This window comes from Populus nigra, chromosome 9 (assembly GCF_951802175.1).
Source record: "Populus nigra chromosome 9, ddPopNigr1.1, whole genome shotgun sequence".
Taxonomy (NCBI): Eukaryota; Viridiplantae; Streptophyta; class Magnoliopsida; order Malpighiales; family Salicaceae; genus Populus; species Populus nigra.
Genome location: NC_084860.1, coordinates 17,462,891 through 17,481,112, shown reverse-complemented (window position 1 = coordinate 17,481,112; position 18,222 = coordinate 17,462,891). Strand labels below are relative to the sequence as shown.

The 18,222-nt window shown below is 35.3% G+C and overlaps 4 protein-coding genes across 7 annotated transcripts; 1 reads left to right on the top strand and 3 right to left on the bottom strand.

Moving 5' to 3' along the window:
* Positions 1–57: 57 nt before the first annotated feature.
* On the top strand, positions 58–4,592 carry LOC133702550 (histidinol dehydrogenase, chloroplastic). 4 transcript variants are annotated; one of them, XM_062126853.1, is made up of 15 exons: positions 58–214; positions 382–503; positions 601–722; positions 843–895; positions 998–1,070; positions 1,203–1,304; positions 1,389–1,490; positions 1,610–1,681; positions 1,758–1,820; positions 1,918–1,959; positions 2,433–2,492; positions 2,641–2,751; positions 3,361–3,531; positions 3,916–4,006; positions 4,150–4,592. In XM_062126853.1, the coding sequence occupies exons 2-15, from the start codon at positions 389–391 to the stop codon at positions 4,431–4,433; spliced, it is 1,461 nt and encodes a 486-aa protein (XP_061982837.1). In that variant the 5' UTR covers positions 58–214; positions 382–388; the 3' UTR covers positions 4,434–4,592. The 4 variants fall into 4 exon arrangements, with proteins under 4 accessions (XP_061982837.1, XP_061982841.1, XP_061982839.1 ...); XM_062126855.1 differs by having other exon boundaries at positions 59–214; positions 401–503; XM_062126856.1 differs by lacking the exon at positions 382–503 and having other exon boundaries at positions 66–214.
* Positions 4,593–5,628: 1,036 nt separating this feature from the next.
* LOC133702683 (putative germin-like protein 2-1) lies at positions 5,629–6,648 on the bottom strand. The gene is made up of 2 exons (XM_062127006.1): positions 6,470–6,648; positions 5,629–6,391 (listed from the first exon to the last, which is right to left on the bottom strand). Exons 1-2 carry the CDS (start codon positions 6,579–6,581, stop codon positions 5,856–5,858), a joined length of 648 nt encoding a protein of 215 aa, XP_061982990.1. The 5' UTR covers positions 6,582–6,648; the 3' UTR covers positions 5,629–5,855.
* Positions 6,649–8,227: 1,579 nt separating this feature from the next.
* On the bottom strand, positions 8,228–14,037 carry LOC133702559 (putative germin-like protein 2-1). Its single transcript, XM_062126867.1, has 3 exons — positions 13,843–14,037; positions 13,403–13,676; positions 8,228–8,725 (listed from the first exon to the last, which is right to left on the bottom strand). The coding sequence occupies exons 1-3, from the start codon at positions 13,952–13,954 to the stop codon at positions 8,464–8,466; spliced, it is 648 nt and encodes a 215-aa protein (XP_061982851.1). The 5' UTR covers positions 13,955–14,037; the 3' UTR covers positions 8,228–8,463.
* Positions 14,038–16,104: 2,067 nt separating this feature from the next.
* Positions 16,105–16,464, bottom strand: LOC133702813 (berberine bridge enzyme-like 24). Its single transcript, XM_062127127.1, has one exon. It carries the CDS (start codon positions 16,462–16,464, stop codon positions 16,105–16,107), a length of 360 nt encoding a protein of 119 aa, XP_061983111.1.
* Between the last annotated feature and the right edge of the window lie 1,758 nt (positions 16,465–18,222).

The following is an 18,222-nucleotide window of genomic DNA, read 5'->3' as shown; positions in this document are numbered from 1 at the left end:
GTGAAAAAAACCCATTTTCTTAATTATTTATTTTTTGAGAAAATCAAACCTTTTTTTTAATTTAAAAAAAGAGAATACAAAAACACCTTCTTTTGTTGACTGGCTCTAGTTTACAGACACTTGAACTTAAAAAGTTAAAGCCCAGCAGCACCACCACCACCACCGCCGCCGCAGCTTTCCATTAACCTTCATAACCACCTTTCTCACTTAATAGGTAACTCTGTAACAATCTCCTCCATATTTGTCTTTTATAACGTTTCCACCTTTAATTTCTCATTTTATACTCTAAAGTTCTAATCTTTAACATAAAGTTTATAACTTTATACTAAAATTCTCATTTCTCATTGTGCCCTTTACTGTGATTAATCTGATTGATTCAAGGTGATTAATGGACTCGCAGCTTCTATTACTTAACAAGACCAACGCTTTAATCAAACCTCCACTATTCAGTTTCTTTGCTTCTTCAAAACCCAGATACAACCCATCTTCCAATTTCTCTTTAGGTATTTTTCACTGGAAAAGTTTCAATTTTGCTTGTTTTTTGTTGTTGATGTTATTGTTAATTTGATGGGTTCTTTTTGTCTTTTGTTGTGGTTGAAGGGTGTAAGTTGAAGAGAGTAATGTGTGCAATGAAGTCTTATAGGTTATCAGAACTTAGTAATGCAGAGGTTGAAAGTTTGAAAGCTCGGCCTCGTATTGATTTCTCTTCCATTTTTGCCATTGTAAGTGACCCTTTTTTGTTTTGTTTTGAAAAGGGTGTAATTTTTAAAATTTAAGTTTGTTGTGTTGAAGTCCTGATAAGGTAATTGCTGATAGGTAGTATTGTTGCTTGTTGATTTTAGGTTAATCCTATTGTTGATGATGTTCGTCAAAGAGGCGATGATGCAGTTAAAGAGTCCGTCATTCTTTAATTAGTATTTTATCTTTATAGTTTTACCATTGTGTTTGTTTTAGTAATGAGGTTAGACCGATGGAGCTGTTTATCTGTTCTTTGTAGTTATACTGCAAAATTTGACAAAGTCAAATTGGACAAGATTGTCGAGAATGTTTCTGAGCTTCCTGATCCGGAGGTGAATTCCAATAATAAAAGAAATTCCTTGCATTTCTAATTTTCTATTTGAAGTTATTTGTATGGTTTGATATTTTTGGTTCCAAATGTAACTTTTGGCTATTATTGTTTTTTGCCTTTTGCTGAATGGCAGCTTGAGGCAGCTGTTAGGGAAGCATTTGATGTGGCATATGACAACATATATGCATTTCATCTTGCTCAAAAATCCACTGAAAAAAACGTTGAGAACATGAAAGTATGTCAATTCTAGTGATTGGTTCTAGCTTTTACTGTGTGTTTCCATTGATAGCTAAGCCTAGATTATTTCCAAATATTTCAGGGTGTTAGATGCAAACGTGTGGCTCGGAGCATTGGTTCTGTCGGTCTTTATGTACCAGGGGGGACTGCAGTTTTACCATCCACAGCTCTGATGCTTGCTGTTGTAAGTTGATTGGGTTTTACCAATTATTTTGGCTGGTTCAGGTTCTATAATTTTTATTATGATTGTCATATTCTAGTTAAGTTCATTTGGTTGACATTTTAGTTTGTTTTGTAAACTAGCCTGCACAAATTGCTGGGTGTAAAACTGTTGTCCTTGCAACTCCCCCATCTCAGGATGGCAGCATATGCAAGGTATTTGTTTGTATTTGAAATGCTATACTTTTGCAAAGCATGTTCTTAATGGGAGTGGATTTGTGGTCTTTCATAGGAGGTACTGTACTGTGCCAAGAAGGCTGGTGTCACTCACATCCTTAAAGCTGGTGGAGCTCAGGTTAGAAAACAAACTTATGGCGATATGTTTTGTGCACTGGGCGCGTTGTCTTTATTGTATTTAGTTCCTAGTGATCTTACTAATTTTTGATTTCTAGGCTATATCTGCCATGGCTTGGGGGACGGATTCTTGCCCCAAGGTATTTACTCATCAACTCGTTTTTCAATTTTTAGTATCCGAAAATCTGATAATAAGAACAAACAATCCTTTTATTGTTCCTCTGTGGAATTTATATTTGTGTTTTGTATTTGCTGTTTGTTAACTTGGGGAGCGTGTTGTTTGCTATGGAATTGATGGACAAAAGGCTCATTGTATTTTCCATATCATATCACTACATTTTTGTTATTTGTTTTTATGATACGAGAATAACCTGCATATATTGGCTCTTCTCTTTACCTCACTGTATCCTCTGAAATTTATGCTAAAATTGTTTTTGAAAAATTTGCAAAGGTTATTATTTAATAATTTCACAAATGAAAAGTCGACTTTAAAACTAGTTTTGTATTAACACAGACATAACATGCTTAAATATGTAGAAACTTTTTACTTACTCTAGAGATGTGTTTCGTTACTAGTTGTAATGTGCTAGCACCTTTCACCTGAAATTTGTAGGTTGAGAAGATTTTTGGGCCAGGAAATCAGTATGTGACAGCTGCAAAAATGATTCTCCAAGTATGGATACTTTCTCTCCAACTGGGCTTTATTGAAGCCTATTAGTCTACATAAATATTTTATTTCTTCTCTTTCTCTGCCTGGGTAGAAAATGCTGATCCTTTTTTCAATTTGACCCAGTTTATCCTTGCTTTTATTCACATAACAGAACAGTGAAGCAATGATTTCGATTGACATGCCTGCTGGGCCTTCTGAAGTTTTAGTCATTGCTGACAGTTATGCTAGTCCTGTTCATATAGCAGCGGATTTACTGTCCCAGGTGCTTTTTTTTTTCTTTTTTAACCATGTTCATATTCATGTTGTGTAGGTGATGCATGTAATATTTCATCTTTCATATAATTCTCCCAAAGTGAGGAAGTTCTAATGTTACAGATACTGATTGAATTAATGGCAGAACAAAAAATTCGATAAACTGATAAATAAAATAAATAAGATTTTACAATGTGTTTATTTATTTCACCTTATAAAGGTTACATGCATGCTCAGTATCAGGACATGTGTTTGGTATTGTGGGGTAGAGTGTTTTTCGCTTGAAAATGCATTAAAATGATATTTTCTTTTTCAGTTTTTTTTCTTTTTCATTTTTTACATCAGCACATCAAAACTATTGGAAAACACTAAAAAAAACATCGATTTAATATCTTTTCAAGCCAAACACACTTTTGAAATGTAGTTTCAACTGCAAAAACAAACAGACACCATTTTCATCTTGTTGCATTTTTCTATCATCAATGTTAAAAATTAAATCAAAATTTCCTTTATGATAATTTCAAAGGTTCAATTATCATGAATTAGATGTTCGTTGCTTTCATATATGCCATAGTTTTATCTTGCCTGATATTTTTATTAAACTCTTTGCATTTTCCAGGCTGAACATGGCCCTGATAGCCAGGTTGTTCTTGTAGTTGCCGGGGATGGTGTGGATTTGAAAGCCATTGAAGAGGAAATAAGTAAGCAATGTCAAAGCTTACCAAGGGGTGAATATGCTTCAAAAGCACTTAGCCACAGTTTCACCGTCTTTGCTCGTGACATGGTTGAGGTCAGTCTTTTATTTGACTGTTTCTGCCTGGATATTTGTAATGTCAATCCAGAAGTTGCTTGCTTTGCATTATTGGGAATTATAGGATGGGGGTTAGAATTCTTATGTGTCTAAGGAATTTAACATGTGCTTTTGAATCACAAAAATAAAAATGAATATGGGGTTGCTAATTTTGCAGACTATGCTAATAATGAGCATGAAAAATGTTTTAACAATCTCTTGTATACTATTCCCCAAACTGTATCGATTAGTTGGTTTGGAATTGGCGCCTGCAAGATTTTTTCAGCCACTTTCATTTGGTATACTCTTGAAAACTGTACATTTAACATTATGCTATGTTATATTTTATTTTCCGAAGCTAACATGATTATTGGGTTTCTTAAGGCTGTCTCTTTTTCAAACTTGTATGCTCCTGAGCATTTAATCATTAACATAAAAGATGCGGAGAAGTGGGAGAGCTTTATTGAGAATGCAGGTATGCTCTTTTAATGCTATAACCTTTTTTCTAACATCTTTGGTGCTATTCTCGAGTTTCTACCTTCGAAGGCAAGTGAATTCTCTCAACTGCTTTAGAGAAAATACATAGCAGATTTAAGCCTTGGATGATTTTCTCTGCAGGTTCTGTGTTCTTGGGCCCGTGGACACCAGAGAGTGTTGGGGATTATGCCAGTGGGACAAACCATGTCCTTCCAACATATGGATATGCACGGATGTATGGCGGGGTATCCTTGGATTCTTTCCAGAAATACATGACAGTGCAGTCTTTGACAGAGGAAGGTCTCATGAAGCTTGGTCCATATGTGGCGACCATGGCTGAAGTTGAAGGGCTGGACGCCCACAAGAGAGCTGTAACTCTTAGACTTCAGGATATTGAAGCCAGACAGGTTTCTAATACGAGATAGTGTTTTAATTAGGCAACCACATATATATATTCATTTTTTTTGGGATGACATTTTTACCATGCTTGAGTTTACCGAAATTTCAAGTTGTATCACTATAAAGTTTTGGCTTGTAACGTAACCTTTCCCATTAAGTCATAAATGAATCTCTCATTTGCTTCATGTCCCTGAATTCATCATTTAAATTGTATGGTAGCATCAAGTTGAGGACTTTATGATATTATTTGGTTATTCTCGCGGGATAGAAAAGAAGATGGTAGTTGAAATAGAAAGGACATGTCTGAGCTCACTTTAATTGAAATTATCTGGAGATATTTATTTTTCAGACTTCATTTCTGTCCCCTTAATTAAACATGTTTTTGTTTATTTTATCACGAGAAACTTCATGCTGCCGTCCCATGTGCTCATCCACCTCCAAATGACACAGGAAAAAAGATAAAAGGAAGGAAAAATAGACTTCTAAATTTATGCCTCACAAAACAGGTTACATCAAGAAGCGAAGACTAGTCATCATATATTGCTCTGTCAAGCCTTTCTCTCACCTTCCATAAGCCATCACTCCCCAAAAATTACAAGTTCAGTGTCCTCGTCAACTTGGGCAATCATTATATCTGGTTCTGACGACGTAATGTGGTTTTTAATCTCCCATCACCAAAAGCCCTCGTCATTGCTAACTGCCCGTCCATGAGCGGCGCATTGCCTGAGCCAACCACAGATTAAGAGCTCACAGAGAGATAAAGAGTCCCCACTCTCACACCTCAGAAGAAAAAAGAATTGTATGCACCTGGCACCAACATTGGCCATAATGAACTTCTCTTTATCAACTAGTATTTCTACGTAACTTCTCTATAACTAGTATTGATCCTTGAGAACCGACTACTCTATCTAAAATCTCATTATTCTTTTATATTTTATTATCTCTTATTTGAATCCAAATGGAGATGATTGAGAGTGAATTATTCCTTCTGAATTGAATTATACATCGACACACCAATGGAATGTCTAAGATCTCATTGGAATTATAAATTAAGCCAGATTAATCAGTTGGATTTGACTGATTCTCTGTATATAGTTAAATTAATTAGCCGTTTATTAGCCATGTGTAGGAGGGACTCAAAAAACTTGGTAATTGATCATCCATGAAAGAGACTTGTAAAATGAAGTCACATCAAGTGGCTAATAAACAAAAGGAGATTAGTGAGAAGAAACAGGGATTTAATACAGAAAAAGAATGATTTAATACATGAATTCAAGAACAAAACACCTTTTAATACATGGAATACAAATCCACTTAAGCTATCATGCAATGAAGCACAAGCACTCCACTGCATGCACACAAAGATAAGAACAAAACCAAGAAAATACAAAAGAACTTAATGGCCTAACCAACTTGTCTTTCTTCTCCCACCATTTCCCATTTCTTGTCTAGAACTTTGATTGCAGGGAATTGACAACATTCTTGTGCAACTGGAAAGCCTTTGCAAGAATGTCGCTAGGAATGTCTGGATTAGACCCAAACACAGCATTCGCAATGGTGATGACACCTGGGTTTTGGCTGCTCAAGGCTGCTAGGGCAACAGCATTGCTCGTTCCCACATTTCTTTGAAAGTGAACAAGATTGATAGGGAACACAAACACATCACCCTTTTGTAAGACCTTGGTAATGAGACGGTTTTCAGGGTTAGATGTAACAAATCCAACTTCAAGACTACCTTCAAGAACTGTCAAGATTTCAGAGGCACGGGGGTGCGTGTGTGGAGGGTTAATACCAGCTGGTGCATAGTCAATGCGTGCAAAAGAGATACCAAGTGTGTTAAGTCCTGGTATTTGGGCTACATTCACTGCAGTTACCCTCGACCCCACTGCATTTGATGTGTTGCCTAGCATGTGAAGTCCACTGAAAGAGAAGTCACTAGCTTGAACACTCTTGGGGTCCTTGCAAGCCAAGCCATTGACAAGAACTGCCATAAAATAATTAAATTGTGTTATTTTCATTTATGAAAAAATCAACAAAAATAACAAATTTACATGATGCATACCATTGCCATCTCCACCTGCCACACAGAAGTCTTGAAGTGGGCTCGGATCTGATGCCAAGGCAAAGGAGAAGGACAAAGCTAGAAATCCAAAGAAAATAATGGTAGCAGCCATTGGGAAATCAAAGGTATGGAAGCTCTGTGAAACAATTAATTGCTTGTGTACCAAGAAAATAATATTAATCGAGCTTTTAGTTGTGAATCAAATACCTTTAATACTTCCTATATATATACACATTTGAGAGCAAGAGGAGATCATTAACTAATTAATCAGCTAAATCAAGCTGTAAACCATAACTCCATGCCGTCCTGTTGGAAGAATCTTATTGCTTACTAGTCTTCTCTTTCTTCTATCTCGTTCATACATACAGGCCATAATTAATAATCTAGGGATCTTTCAGTACATGCCGGCCTTAATTTATCAAGGGCACAAAATAGTTAAGCTAAGATTTGGTCATGGAGGACTGGTTAAGCTAAATAGTTTAATGGAAAGACGGAATGTAATTCTTATTAATTAATTGGAGCCTAACATGTCATCTCATATGCTGCTAAGTGTCAAGTACGAAGGGGCTCCCTCATTATATTCTCATTATATTGTATTTAATTTAATAAATTAGGATGGTGTGATTTAAATTTGTAATTTTTGACCAGAAAATCTTTTATACTATGTCAAAACATCATTTCAACCTAAAAACTAGAATGAATTTGTGTAAATTTCAAGACTAAAGAACTTTCACTTAAAGAAGAGTGTTATAATAATATAAATTAATCTGTCAAAAAACTAATTCAACTCAATAGCTTAAACTGTTAGTTGAGACTCCAAGATATGATTTATATAATTATCTAACATACCCTCTTAAGTGAAAGCTCTTTAGGCTTTAAACTTGTACAGATCCACATTACAGTGCTTAATTTTTATCAAATAGAATTAGGATAGTGAGATTTGAACTCATGACTGCTTAGTTAACAAGACGTTAATATCATATCAAAAAATCAATTCAATCCAATAACTTAAACTGTGAGGTAAGACTATAAAATATAATTTATACAATTCTCTAATAAAATTATATTTTAAAACTTCACCTAATACTTAATCAGAGCAGCAACAACCATAGAAGTAATACAAGCTGCAACGCTATTATGGAGCATAAAAACTAACCAGCCTCACTAGACAAAAGAACATAAGTCCACCTACTTAAATTTGCAAATCAGTTTCACAAGCTAGTACATAACCCTAATGACTTGAATTTTGTATAATCCCATCAGAATAGGAAGTGAATGATTTTGTGAGCCTTAAAAGCTATGGTATTTTCCTCATAATATTCTGATTTGCATATTGTTTTTTTTTAAAGCTAATATTCATTAACGATTAGTTAATTATTAATGTTAAAAAGAAAGAGAAACCAGGTTTAATACTTGTCATAAAAAAAGAATAATATATCTAACCACCATACCAAATACAAGAGACTAACTTTAACAAGTTCAATCACTTAGCATTTGTTAAGAAATGAGTTTGAAATCTCTTCGTGTAAACTAGAAGAACACTGCCAGTAAGCTAGAATTCCACGAATATAAAAGGAACACATTAGTTCCTTTGCTCGAAGTAATTAGTGAAATCTCAAAAACAAAATCAAGGCGTGGCCTTGTCATATTTGTTATCTTGAAGTGAGCAATAAAGGTAATAATATGGCAATCAATAAAGAGAGAATTTCTGAACCACAACACGCATATATTTTATTGAGAGATAAAATTACACAGAATTGAATCATAAATTTCAATAGCTACATAAAGGAATTACATAGCCATGGAAAAGGAAAACTAGAGAAGCAAAGAATTAACAAACAAATTAACAGAATGTCACTTGTATCCGAAAAGAGGCACACAGCAATTCAAGCTAAACAATGGAGTGTTACAAGCAAATTAACAAACAATGAAAGCCCTCACAAGAAGAGCACATCTTATATCCCAAAGCCTCAATGAATTTTTGTCAACATTGTTTAGAACTTGGATTGAAGGTAATTGACAACATTCTTATCCAACTGGAAAGCCTTCACTAGAATGTCACTTGGGATCTCTGGGGTGGAGCCAAACACAGCATTTGCAATGGTAATGACACCTGGATTTTGGCTGCTCAGAGCGGCAATGGCTACGGCGTTGCCATTTCCAACATTTCTCTGAAAGTGAATGAGACCAATAGGAAATACAAACACATCACCCTTTTGTAGAACTTTTGTGATGAGACGGTTTTCAGGGTTGGATGTTGTTGAATTCATGTCTCAGAAGCTGTTGCTGAAGAAGCTGTTGCTGAAGAAGCTGCTGATGAAGAAGTTGCTGATGAAGAAACAGCTGATGTGGAATCTGCTGATGTGGAAGCTATTATGAGTTTTAGTTTTAATAAAACACTAGCTATTTGAATTAGTCAATTTCTGTTAGGATTGATATAATCCTTTTGTTTAATTATTATCCTTTGAATTCTGTTACGTAACAGCAGGAGATAATGTTGCTGTTACTTGCCTTTAAAGCTTTATTTTTTCAATGTTTTCAAGTAGTCTTTATAATCAATAAGAACAGAGAGCAAGAGGTTGATATTCGTTCTCTTTTGCATTTTCATTTGTTAAAATCCAACAAATTGGTATCAGAGCCGATTTTTTATTGAGAGATCTGTGAGACAGAGAGAGCCTAAACACTTACCCTAAACACTTACTATTCCTCTAAAAAACCAATCAAAACAAAATGAATTCAGAAGCCTCCGTAAATTTAATGGCACCACCAGTATTTGATGGAACAAACTATCAAGTTTGGGCTGTTCGAATGGAAGCTTATCTTGATGCAAATGATCAGTGGGAAGCTGTTGAAAACACATATGAGGTTCCTCCTTTGCTTGACAATCCAACTATAGCTCAAATGAAAAATCATAAGGAGAGTAAGCAAAAGAAATCAAAGGCAAAAGCTAGCCTATTTGCAGCTGTCTCGTCTTCAATCTTCACCAGAATCATGACTCTGAAGACAGCAAATGAGATATGGAGCTTTCTAAAAAAGGAATATGAAGGGAATGAACGAGTGAAGGGCATGCAAGTTTTAAATCTCATCAGAGAATTTGAGATGCAAAGAATGAATGAATCAGAAACCATCAAGGATTACTCTGACAAACTTCTTGACATTGTAAACAAAGTAAGACTTCTTGGTATTGAATTTACTGATTCTAGAATTGTTCAGAAAATTCTTGTTACAGTCCCTGAAAAATTTGAAGCTACAATATCATCAATAGAAAACTCAAAGGATGTATCAAGCATCACTTTGGCAGAGCTACTGAATGCACTGCAGGCTCAAGAACAAAGAAGACTCATGAGGCAAGCAGGTTCTGTGGAAGGTGCTTTCTTTGCAAAATCACAGAACAACATGCAACAAAGAAACAGAAATTACAGCAGCAGCAACACAACATTTCCATTGTGTTCTTACTGCAAAAAATCCAACCATCCACAGAGCAGATGTTGGTGGAGGCCGGATATAAAATGTCACAAATGTGGACAGCTAGGACACATTGGAAGGGTATGCAAATCTCAACAACAACAGCAGCAGCAAGGAGAAGTCAAAACTGTTGTTGAACAACCTGAAGAAGAACAACTGTTTGTAGCATCATGTTTTGTTGCCAATAACTCAACAGAGAGCTGGCTTATAGACAGTGGTTGTACCAGCCACATGACCTATGATAAAGAGCTTTTCAAAAGGCTCGACAGAACAATTATTTCCAAAGTGAGAATTGGAAATGGGGCATGTCTTGCAGTAAAGGGTAAAGGAACGGTGGCAATCAAAGGCAACACAGGTTTAAAATTAATTTCTGATGTCTTATATGTTCCTGAAATTAATCAAAATCTTTTGAGTGTTGGTCAGCTGCTCGAGAAAGGATATAAGGTGCTGTTTGAAGACAAGTTTTGCTTGATTACTGATGCACAAAACAAGGAAGTATTTAAAATTCAGATGCAAAGTAAAAGCTTTGCCTTGAATTTTACAGAAGAAGAACAAGCAGCAGTACATGAAGAAAATAGCAGTACAATGCTTTGGCATAGAAGATTGGGGCATTTTCATCATACAGCTATACTCTTTATGAAAAACAACAATCTTGTGAAAGGTCTACCTGATTTAGAAGAAGATCTTCCATTGTGTGCAGCCTGTCAGTATGGGAAGCAGACAAGACTCCCATTTCCACACAATAAAAGCTGGAGAGCTACACAGAAACTACAACTAGTGCACACTGATGTGGGAGGACCTCTGAAAATATCATCATTAAACGGCAGTAAGTATTACATTACTTTCATTGATGATCATACAAGAATGTGCTGGATTTATTTCATGAAGTATAAATCTGAAGTTGCTGATATCTTCTGGAAGTTCAAAGCTTGGGTGGAAAAACAAAGCACACACAAAATGCAGGTGGTCAGATCAGATAATGGAACAGAATATACCTCAGAAAAATTCAACAAGTTCTGTGAAAAGGAAGGCATTGAACATCAGCTGACAGCACCTTATACCCCTCAGCAAAATGGGGTTGTTGAGAGAAAAAACAGAACACTCATGGAGATGACAAGATGTTTATTACATGACAAAGGATTGCCAAAGAATTTATGGGCTGAAGCTGCAAATACAGCAGTGTTTCTTTTGAACAGATTGCCAACAAAAGCTCTGCAACAGAAAACTCCATTTGAGGCATGGTATGGCTATAAACCAAAGTTGCAAAATTTAAAAACTTTTGGTTGTCTTTGTTTCTCTTACATTCCACAGGTCAAAAGAGACAAACTTGATAAAAAGGCAGAACCTGGAATCTTTGTAGGCTACAGCTTAGTATCCAAAGCCTACAGGATTTATCTTCCACAAGACAACAAAGTGATTGTTAGCAGAAACATCCAATTCTTTGAGTCAGAAAGCTGGAATTGGGAGAAAAATAAGCTTGAATTTCAAGAGGAGAATGCTGATGTTGATGATGAATCTGTTACAAAAATCAGATTGATTTCTGATATCTATCAGAGTTGCAATGTGGCATTAATTGAACCTGCAGGATATGAAGAAGCTGCTGCAGATCAACATTGGATGGCTGCAATGAAGGAGGAGCTTATGATGATTGAGAAGAATCAGACTTGGTTGCTTGTGAACAGACCTGCACATAAAAAGGCCATAGGAGTCAAATGGGTTTATAGAACCAAGTTCAATGCTGACGGTTCTATAAATAAACACAAAGCAAGACTTGTTGTCAAGGGATATGCTCAAATGTTTGGGGTGGATTTTTCTGAAACCTTTGCTCCGGTTGCTAGGCTTGATACTATAAGAATGTTGCTTGCTCTTGCTGCTCAAAATGGCTGGACTATACATCAAATGGATGTCAAATCTGCTTTTTTAAATGGATATTTGGAGGAGGAAATATTCGTGGAGCAGCCTGAAGGTTTTGTTGTTCAAGGAGAAGAGGAGAAAGTATATTTGCTGAAAAAGGCTCTCTATGGTTTAAAGCAAGCACCAAGGGCTTGGTACAGCAGGATTGATGCTCATTTGTTAGACTTAGGCTTTACAAAAAGTCTAAGTGAATTTACACTCTATCTCAGAAAAATCAATGATGAATTGCTTGTGGTTTCTCTCTATGTGGATGATTTACTTGTGACAGGAAGTAACATGGAGCAGATTGATGTGTTCAAAAGAGAAATGAAGAAAGTCTTTGAAATGACTGACTTGGGAAAGATGACTTTCTTTCTCGGCATGGAAGTTCAACAAAAGCAGAATGAAATCTTCATATGTCAGCAAAAATATGCCAAAGAGATTTTAAAGAAGTTCAACATGGAAGAGTGCAGATCAACAGCAACACCAATGAATCAAAAGGAGAAATTTTGCAAAGAAGATGGAGCTGCAAAGATTGATGAAACACTCTACAGAACCTTAATAGGATGCTTGATGTATCTTACTGCAACAAGACCCGACATTATGAATGCTACAAGTATACTGTCAAGGTATATGCATTGTGCAAGTGAAATTCACTTTCAGGCAGCAAAAAGAATTGTCAGATATATTAAGGGAACAATTGACTATGGATTGAAGTTCTGTCAAGTCAAAAACTCCATACTCCATGGTTATTCTGACAGTGATTGGGCCAACTGTGTTGATGATATGAGAAGCACTTCAGGTTATTGTTTTAGTTTTGGTTCTGCCATTTTTTCATGGAGTTCAAAGAAGCAAGAAGTCATTGCTCAATCCACAGCTGAGGCAGAGTATGTTGCTGCTACTGCTGCTGTGAATCAGGCTATTTGGATTAGAAAGTTAATGGCTGATCTGCAGATGGAGCAAAAGGAAAGCACACAAATACTTGTAGACAATCAAGCTGCAATTGCAATTGCAAAAAATCCTGTGTTTCATGGCAAAACGAAACATTTCAAACTGAAACTCTATTTCCTAAGAGAAGTTCAAAGAGAAGGTGAAATACAGCTAATCTATTGCAAAACAGAAAATCAAAATGCTGATATTCTAACCAAGCCGCTTCCTCAAGCAAAGTATGAATTCTTTAGGCAGAGACTTGGAGTCTGCAGCTTCAGAGCCAAAGAGGAGTGTTGAATTCATGTCTCAGAAGCTGTTGCTGAAGAAGCTGCTGATGAAGAAGTTGCTGATGAAGAAACAGCTGATGTGGAATCTGCTGATGTGGAAGCTATTATGAGTTTTAGTTTTAATAAAACACTAGCTATTTGAATTAGTCAATTTCTGTTAGGATTGATATAATCCTTTTGTTTAATTATTATCCTTTGAATTCTGTTACGTAACAGCAGGAGATAATGTTGCTGTTACTTGCCTTTAAAGCTTTATTTTTTCAATGTTTTCAAGTAGTCTTTATAATCAATAAGAACAGAGAGCAAGAGGTTGATATTCGTTCTCTTTTGCATTTTCATTTGTTAAAATCCAACAGATGTCACGAACCCAACCTCAAGACTGCCTTCAATGACAGTCAAGATTTCAGTTCCACGAGGGTGTGTATGTGGAGGGTTAATGCCCCATGGTGCGTAGTCGATGCGAACAAGAGAGATTCCAAGTGTGTTAAGCCCTGGTATCTGGGCTACGTTTACTGTGGTTACCCTAGACCCTACAGCGTTTGAAGTGTTGCCTGCCAAGTGAAGTCCACTGAAGGAGAAGTCATCAGCTTGAACCATTTTGGGATCCTTGCAAGCCAAACCATTCACTACCACTGCCATAAAACAAATGAATCTCAATATCAAAGAAGCAGAATCTAATTCAAAGTTTAATGAAACTGTGATATGAATATCAAAGACAGGCCATTAGCATGATTACCATGCCCCTCGAATGCTTGAAGAGCAAGAGAGTTTTATATATTTTTAACAACTTGTACGTACCATTACTGGTTTCATCTGCCACGCAGAAATCTTGAAGTGAGCCTGGATCCGATGCTAGAGCATGGATGAAGGACAGAGCTAGGAATCCAAAGAAGAGAATGGAAGAAGCCATTTCCAAAATCCTATGTAAGAGTTTCTCAACACTATGAAGCAATTCTAATTTCTATGTGTACAGATCGAGTATATCTATCTTTCTTCAACTTTTAGTTGTGTTGATGAAATATGGTTCCTCCAATTCCTATTTATATATATAGCTGCGAGAGAGGTGAAAGAGATGATTAACAAATAAATTAGTGAATTAATTAACAAGTAAGGCCGTCCCATTGAAAGAGTCTACATCAGACCCTTTTCCTTGCTCAAATCCGCGTCCATTAATTAGAAGGAAAACTTCAAACGGTATTAGCAATACGTTATTTTAATGAGGACCTGTCCGTGTAGGACTAAGTAATCAAAAATGAAGGAAGGAAAGCATTAATTAATTAATTAATTAATTAATTAATAGGAGGTTAACGTTTTATTTAAGTGCTCTTAGATATAAAGGGTGGCCGGTACCGATGACAAACTTTATCCACATTTGATATTAAATTTAAAATTATTTCCTAAAGGGCTGGGATGAGTACATTACTGACTTGTCTTTTAATGTTTGATTATATTTTCTATGATTGAAAATTGAAAAGAAAATGAACAAACTCAACCAATTGATATATATTACTTTTCACTCCATTTTTATTTATAAATAGTTAAAGCTGAACTTTTTTCTAATGATTAAATTAATATTTAATTACTCTGAAACATGATCTAATATGAGTAAATTAAGAAAAAAGCATCAAATAGAGAAATTTTATATAAGCTAATTCGATAATATAATACATTACTATCGGCTTGTCGTTCTTCTGAAATAGTCATTCTCTACCATGTGTATAGCTGTCTTAAGACTCGGTTGTTGTTCAGTTTTGCTTGTCCAATGTTTAAAAAATATACACGGGAGTATTCGGATTAACCCATATATGCCGGCCGACCATTAATTTTTCAAGAATGAGGATACTTAAAAGTAGCATGGTTATTAAAACCTGGCCGGGTAGATTGACATAGGAAACACGCGATCTAAAGTCTGATCTGAGTTTGATTTTAATTTGAAACTGGACGTGAGGGAGGGTGTCTATGTAAACACAAGATGCCCATTAATTGTAAATTCTTTTTTGTTTGTTGCTGTTGATTTTGCATAGTTGCCCATAATGTTTGTGATTTTGTTTGGAATATTTTGATGAGAATTCTATCTCGGTGGGGATTTAGTGGATGTTTTTCTAGGTACTTGAATGACGTGTTATATCAATGATCTACGTTGTTTACTGAAAATTTTCAAACAAGAGCTTGGAAGCTTTTATTCTTCTGAACAGCTAGCCTAGAGTGTATGACTAATCCAGAATAATGTTGTCTTCCAGGAGAGTACTGTAGATTTTGATTTTTGTTTTAGCTTGATCCTTTACAGTCTCTTTTCTTGGCTGAAGTCCTGTAATCACCAGTTCGTATATTCAGGATTTGATCTTCTAATCTAATCAGTGTAGATAACATTAAGTTTTTGACAAACCATTACAGGACTTGACTTACTGATGTAATTTTATTTTGTTTTATCTGTTTGCCTTCTCAATGTAAATTTTTTAGTCTTTTTTTTCATGGCTACTATCTAAATAGCCATGTTTTTAATAAAATCAACCATCACCAAATAAAAAAAAGCTCGTTGGTGAATGTCTCAAAAATATTAAAATCTTTTAACTAATTGGACATATAGCCAAGTGTCCAAGATAGTTGAAAATATGAATTCACCTCACAGGAAATTTACAAATTTCTTTTATATATCCGCAAAAAATGTCTTAATGTCAACACTTCAAAAGCAATTACAATGCATAAAATCTGATTAGTTTCTTTCTAAGTCATATATATCAATTTCTCAAACAAGGAATCACAACAAATCTACTCTAGATCATCCCAGGAGATCTTAACAAAACAGAGGTGCCTATCTCCTAGCTGAATGATTTTGAGAGTGCACCTCCCATCTCGGCCAGGTACATTTAGAATAATTTAATAAGTTTTAACATACTTCTTTAACCACCAGGTTTACATCGTGAGATAAATTTTACCAATTATTAATTCAATATAAATGATGAATTTTTTTTAGAAATACTTTTATTAATGTGTCATCCATAAAAAAAAGGTAAAAATTGTTGCCAATTTAAGCTCAATCCATTGGATCAAATCTTAAAATCAAGATGAAAAAGGTGGGATACTCTGTTCATTTCTAATGAAATTGGTAGGATCAACTGCAGACTTCACAGTTGCTAACTTTTCAAAATTATAATATCTCGGACCCCAAATCTTAGCTTGTTGACATGTGTCACCTTGAACCTTATTTACTCCTATGTCAAGATCCATGTAGTTGATATATGCTTCTCGAGGATTTTGTGAAACATAAGGAGTTGTATAATTGTAAAGCTCTCTAATCCAATCTATATGCCTTTTGGATGCCTCTTCACCATTTTGCCTCCAAATTGACAGGTAGTTGATTTTGATTATGTTACCAGCTATATGTGGAAATGGAGTGGCAGATTCTGGAATCTCATCCATTTTTTCTCCTTAAAGAGTCAAGATCAATCTCAACGTCTTGGCTGTTGAAATTTAAATTTAATTTCTGATTTTTCTAAAGAATAAAGAAACTGATCTAACAGTTAGGAATCAATCGACTGGTTGAGAAACGATCGGCTGATTTAGTTAGTAAAATACAATTCATATTTAGATTATAATTTCATTATATTAGTTTCATTTCTTGATTGTCTAGGACTTAATATCTATAAAAGGGCTTGTAACATTATAAAGAAGCATAAAAGGAGAGAAAATAACTTAGAGAGCTTAGAGCAAAATACTTAATAAAAATATAACTTCATTTCAATCTTCTTCTTATTCTTGAGTTTTTGACTTTACATTATTCATTTTGATCTTCTACCACACCCATCCTTCTTCCAACATTGACTTCTTCCTTTAAGAACCTTTCCCACATCCCTTCCTATGTAGTTTCAGGCATTGATGACTTGGTGAAATCGAATTTTGATTTGAAATATGTTGATGAAAAAGGAGTTTTGTCAAGTTAGACATCCAATGATGTATTTTTTTGGAAATCCTGCAATGTAGAGGATGGACTCAATCCAACTCATTTCAATGCAGTCTTGTTTAACTAAACCAAGCTCAGGTAAGCTTTTTTGAATAAGAGGAATAAGTGTATCAACCCTACCAAGCTATAAGTAAGGGAATGAAGCTGCTACTATTTTTTTACCTACTTGAGTAGAATTAACTTTGTCTACGAATATTGGCAGGATGATTCCAGTAGGAAGCTTGCTTCCGATGAATTTCCACCGATTGTTAAGCTTGGTTGCATTGTGTTCCAAGGTTCTTTCAATGTCGAAGACTATCACTACGGGGGAAACTTCACCCTGTTAGAATATAATATAAATCATATCTTGAGACCTTACCTAACAGTTTAAGTTATTGGGTTGAGATGATTCTTTAATATGATATTAGAGCCTTAATGATCAACCGGTCACGAGTTCGAATCTCACCATTCCTATTTATTTGATAAAAATTAAGCACAAAATGGTGTGGGTCTGTGCAAGTTTCTAGCCCAAAGGGTTTTCACTTGAGAGGGTGTGTTAGAATATAATATAAATCATATATTGGGACATCACCTAACAACTTAAATTATTGGGTTGAAATGGTTCTCTAATACAACTAAGTTTATTTTCCATGCTAAAACCACTCCGAAGCTGTTTTCACCAGCGAATTGAAAGGCCCAAAATGTCTTCTCCCGTTAATGCTCTATTAAGGATTCTGCTTTAAATATCAATCAATTTAGCATCTAACACATATCTGTTGTAAGGCGAAATTCACGCGAGATCATGCTAAATCCTCCTCCACTAATATGCCCACCCAAAAGTTGTCATCTAGCTTGGTCCTTACTTGATCATCTACATACACATAGCCAATGTTCTAAAAACCCTTCAAGTGAGTAGCACTGCTTTCTTCCATTTCATGCCTCTTGTGGAGTCATGCCATTCAATTCTTTTGTAAGACACCTATTTGACAAGTAAACAACACAATCTACAACTTCATCCCAAAACTCCTTTGACATTTTCTTGGTTTTGAGCATCCTTCTTGCCATATTTAGGATGCTTCTATTCTTTCTCTCTACCACACCATTTTGTTTTTGGGATATAGACACTGGTAGGAGTATTTCTATAACATAATCTTCACAAAACTCATTAGAACAAAATTCACCCCTTGTCTGTCTTAAGTGATTTTATAGAATAACCACTTTCTTTTTCAACTAATGCC

Excerpts from the sequence above, each read along its gene's own strand:
- LOC133702550 (XM_062126853.1), top strand. The coding sequence starts at position 389 with ATGGACTCGCAGCTTCTATTACTTAACAAGACCAACGCTTTAATCAAA. Across the intron at positions 1,071-1,202 it reads CTGAGCTTCCTGATCCGGAG|CTTGAGGCAGCTGTTAGGGA; the intron begins GTGAATTCCAAT and ends GCTGAATGGCAG. Across the intron at positions 2,493-2,640 it reads CTGCAAAAATGATTCTCCAA|AACAGTGAAGCAATGATTTC; the intron begins GTATGGATACTT and ends TTCACATAACAG.
- LOC133702683 (XM_062127006.1), bottom strand. The coding sequence starts at position 6,581 with ATGGCTGCTACCATTATTTTCTTTGGATTTCTAGCTTTGTCCTTCTCC. Across the intron at positions 6,392-6,469 it reads GGCAGGTGGAGATGGCAATG|TTCTTGTCAATGGCTTGGCT; the intron begins GTATGCATCATG and ends ATTTTATGGCAG.
- LOC133702559 (XM_062126867.1), bottom strand. The coding sequence starts at position 13,954 with ATGGCTTCTTCCATTCTCTTCTTTGGATTCCTAGCTCTGTCCTTCATC. Across the intron at positions 13,677-13,842 it reads GGCAGATGAAACCAGTAATG|TGGTAGTGAATGGTTTGGCT; the intron begins GTACGTACAAGT and ends GTTTTATGGCAG. Across the intron at positions 8,726-13,402 it reads CTTGAGGTTGGGTTCGTGAC|ATCCAACCCTGAAAACCGTC; the intron begins ATCTGTTGGATT and ends GAATTCAACAAC.
- LOC133702813 (XM_062127127.1), bottom strand. The coding sequence starts at position 16,464 with ATGGATGAGATTCCAGAATCTGCCACTCCATTTCCACATATAGCTGGT.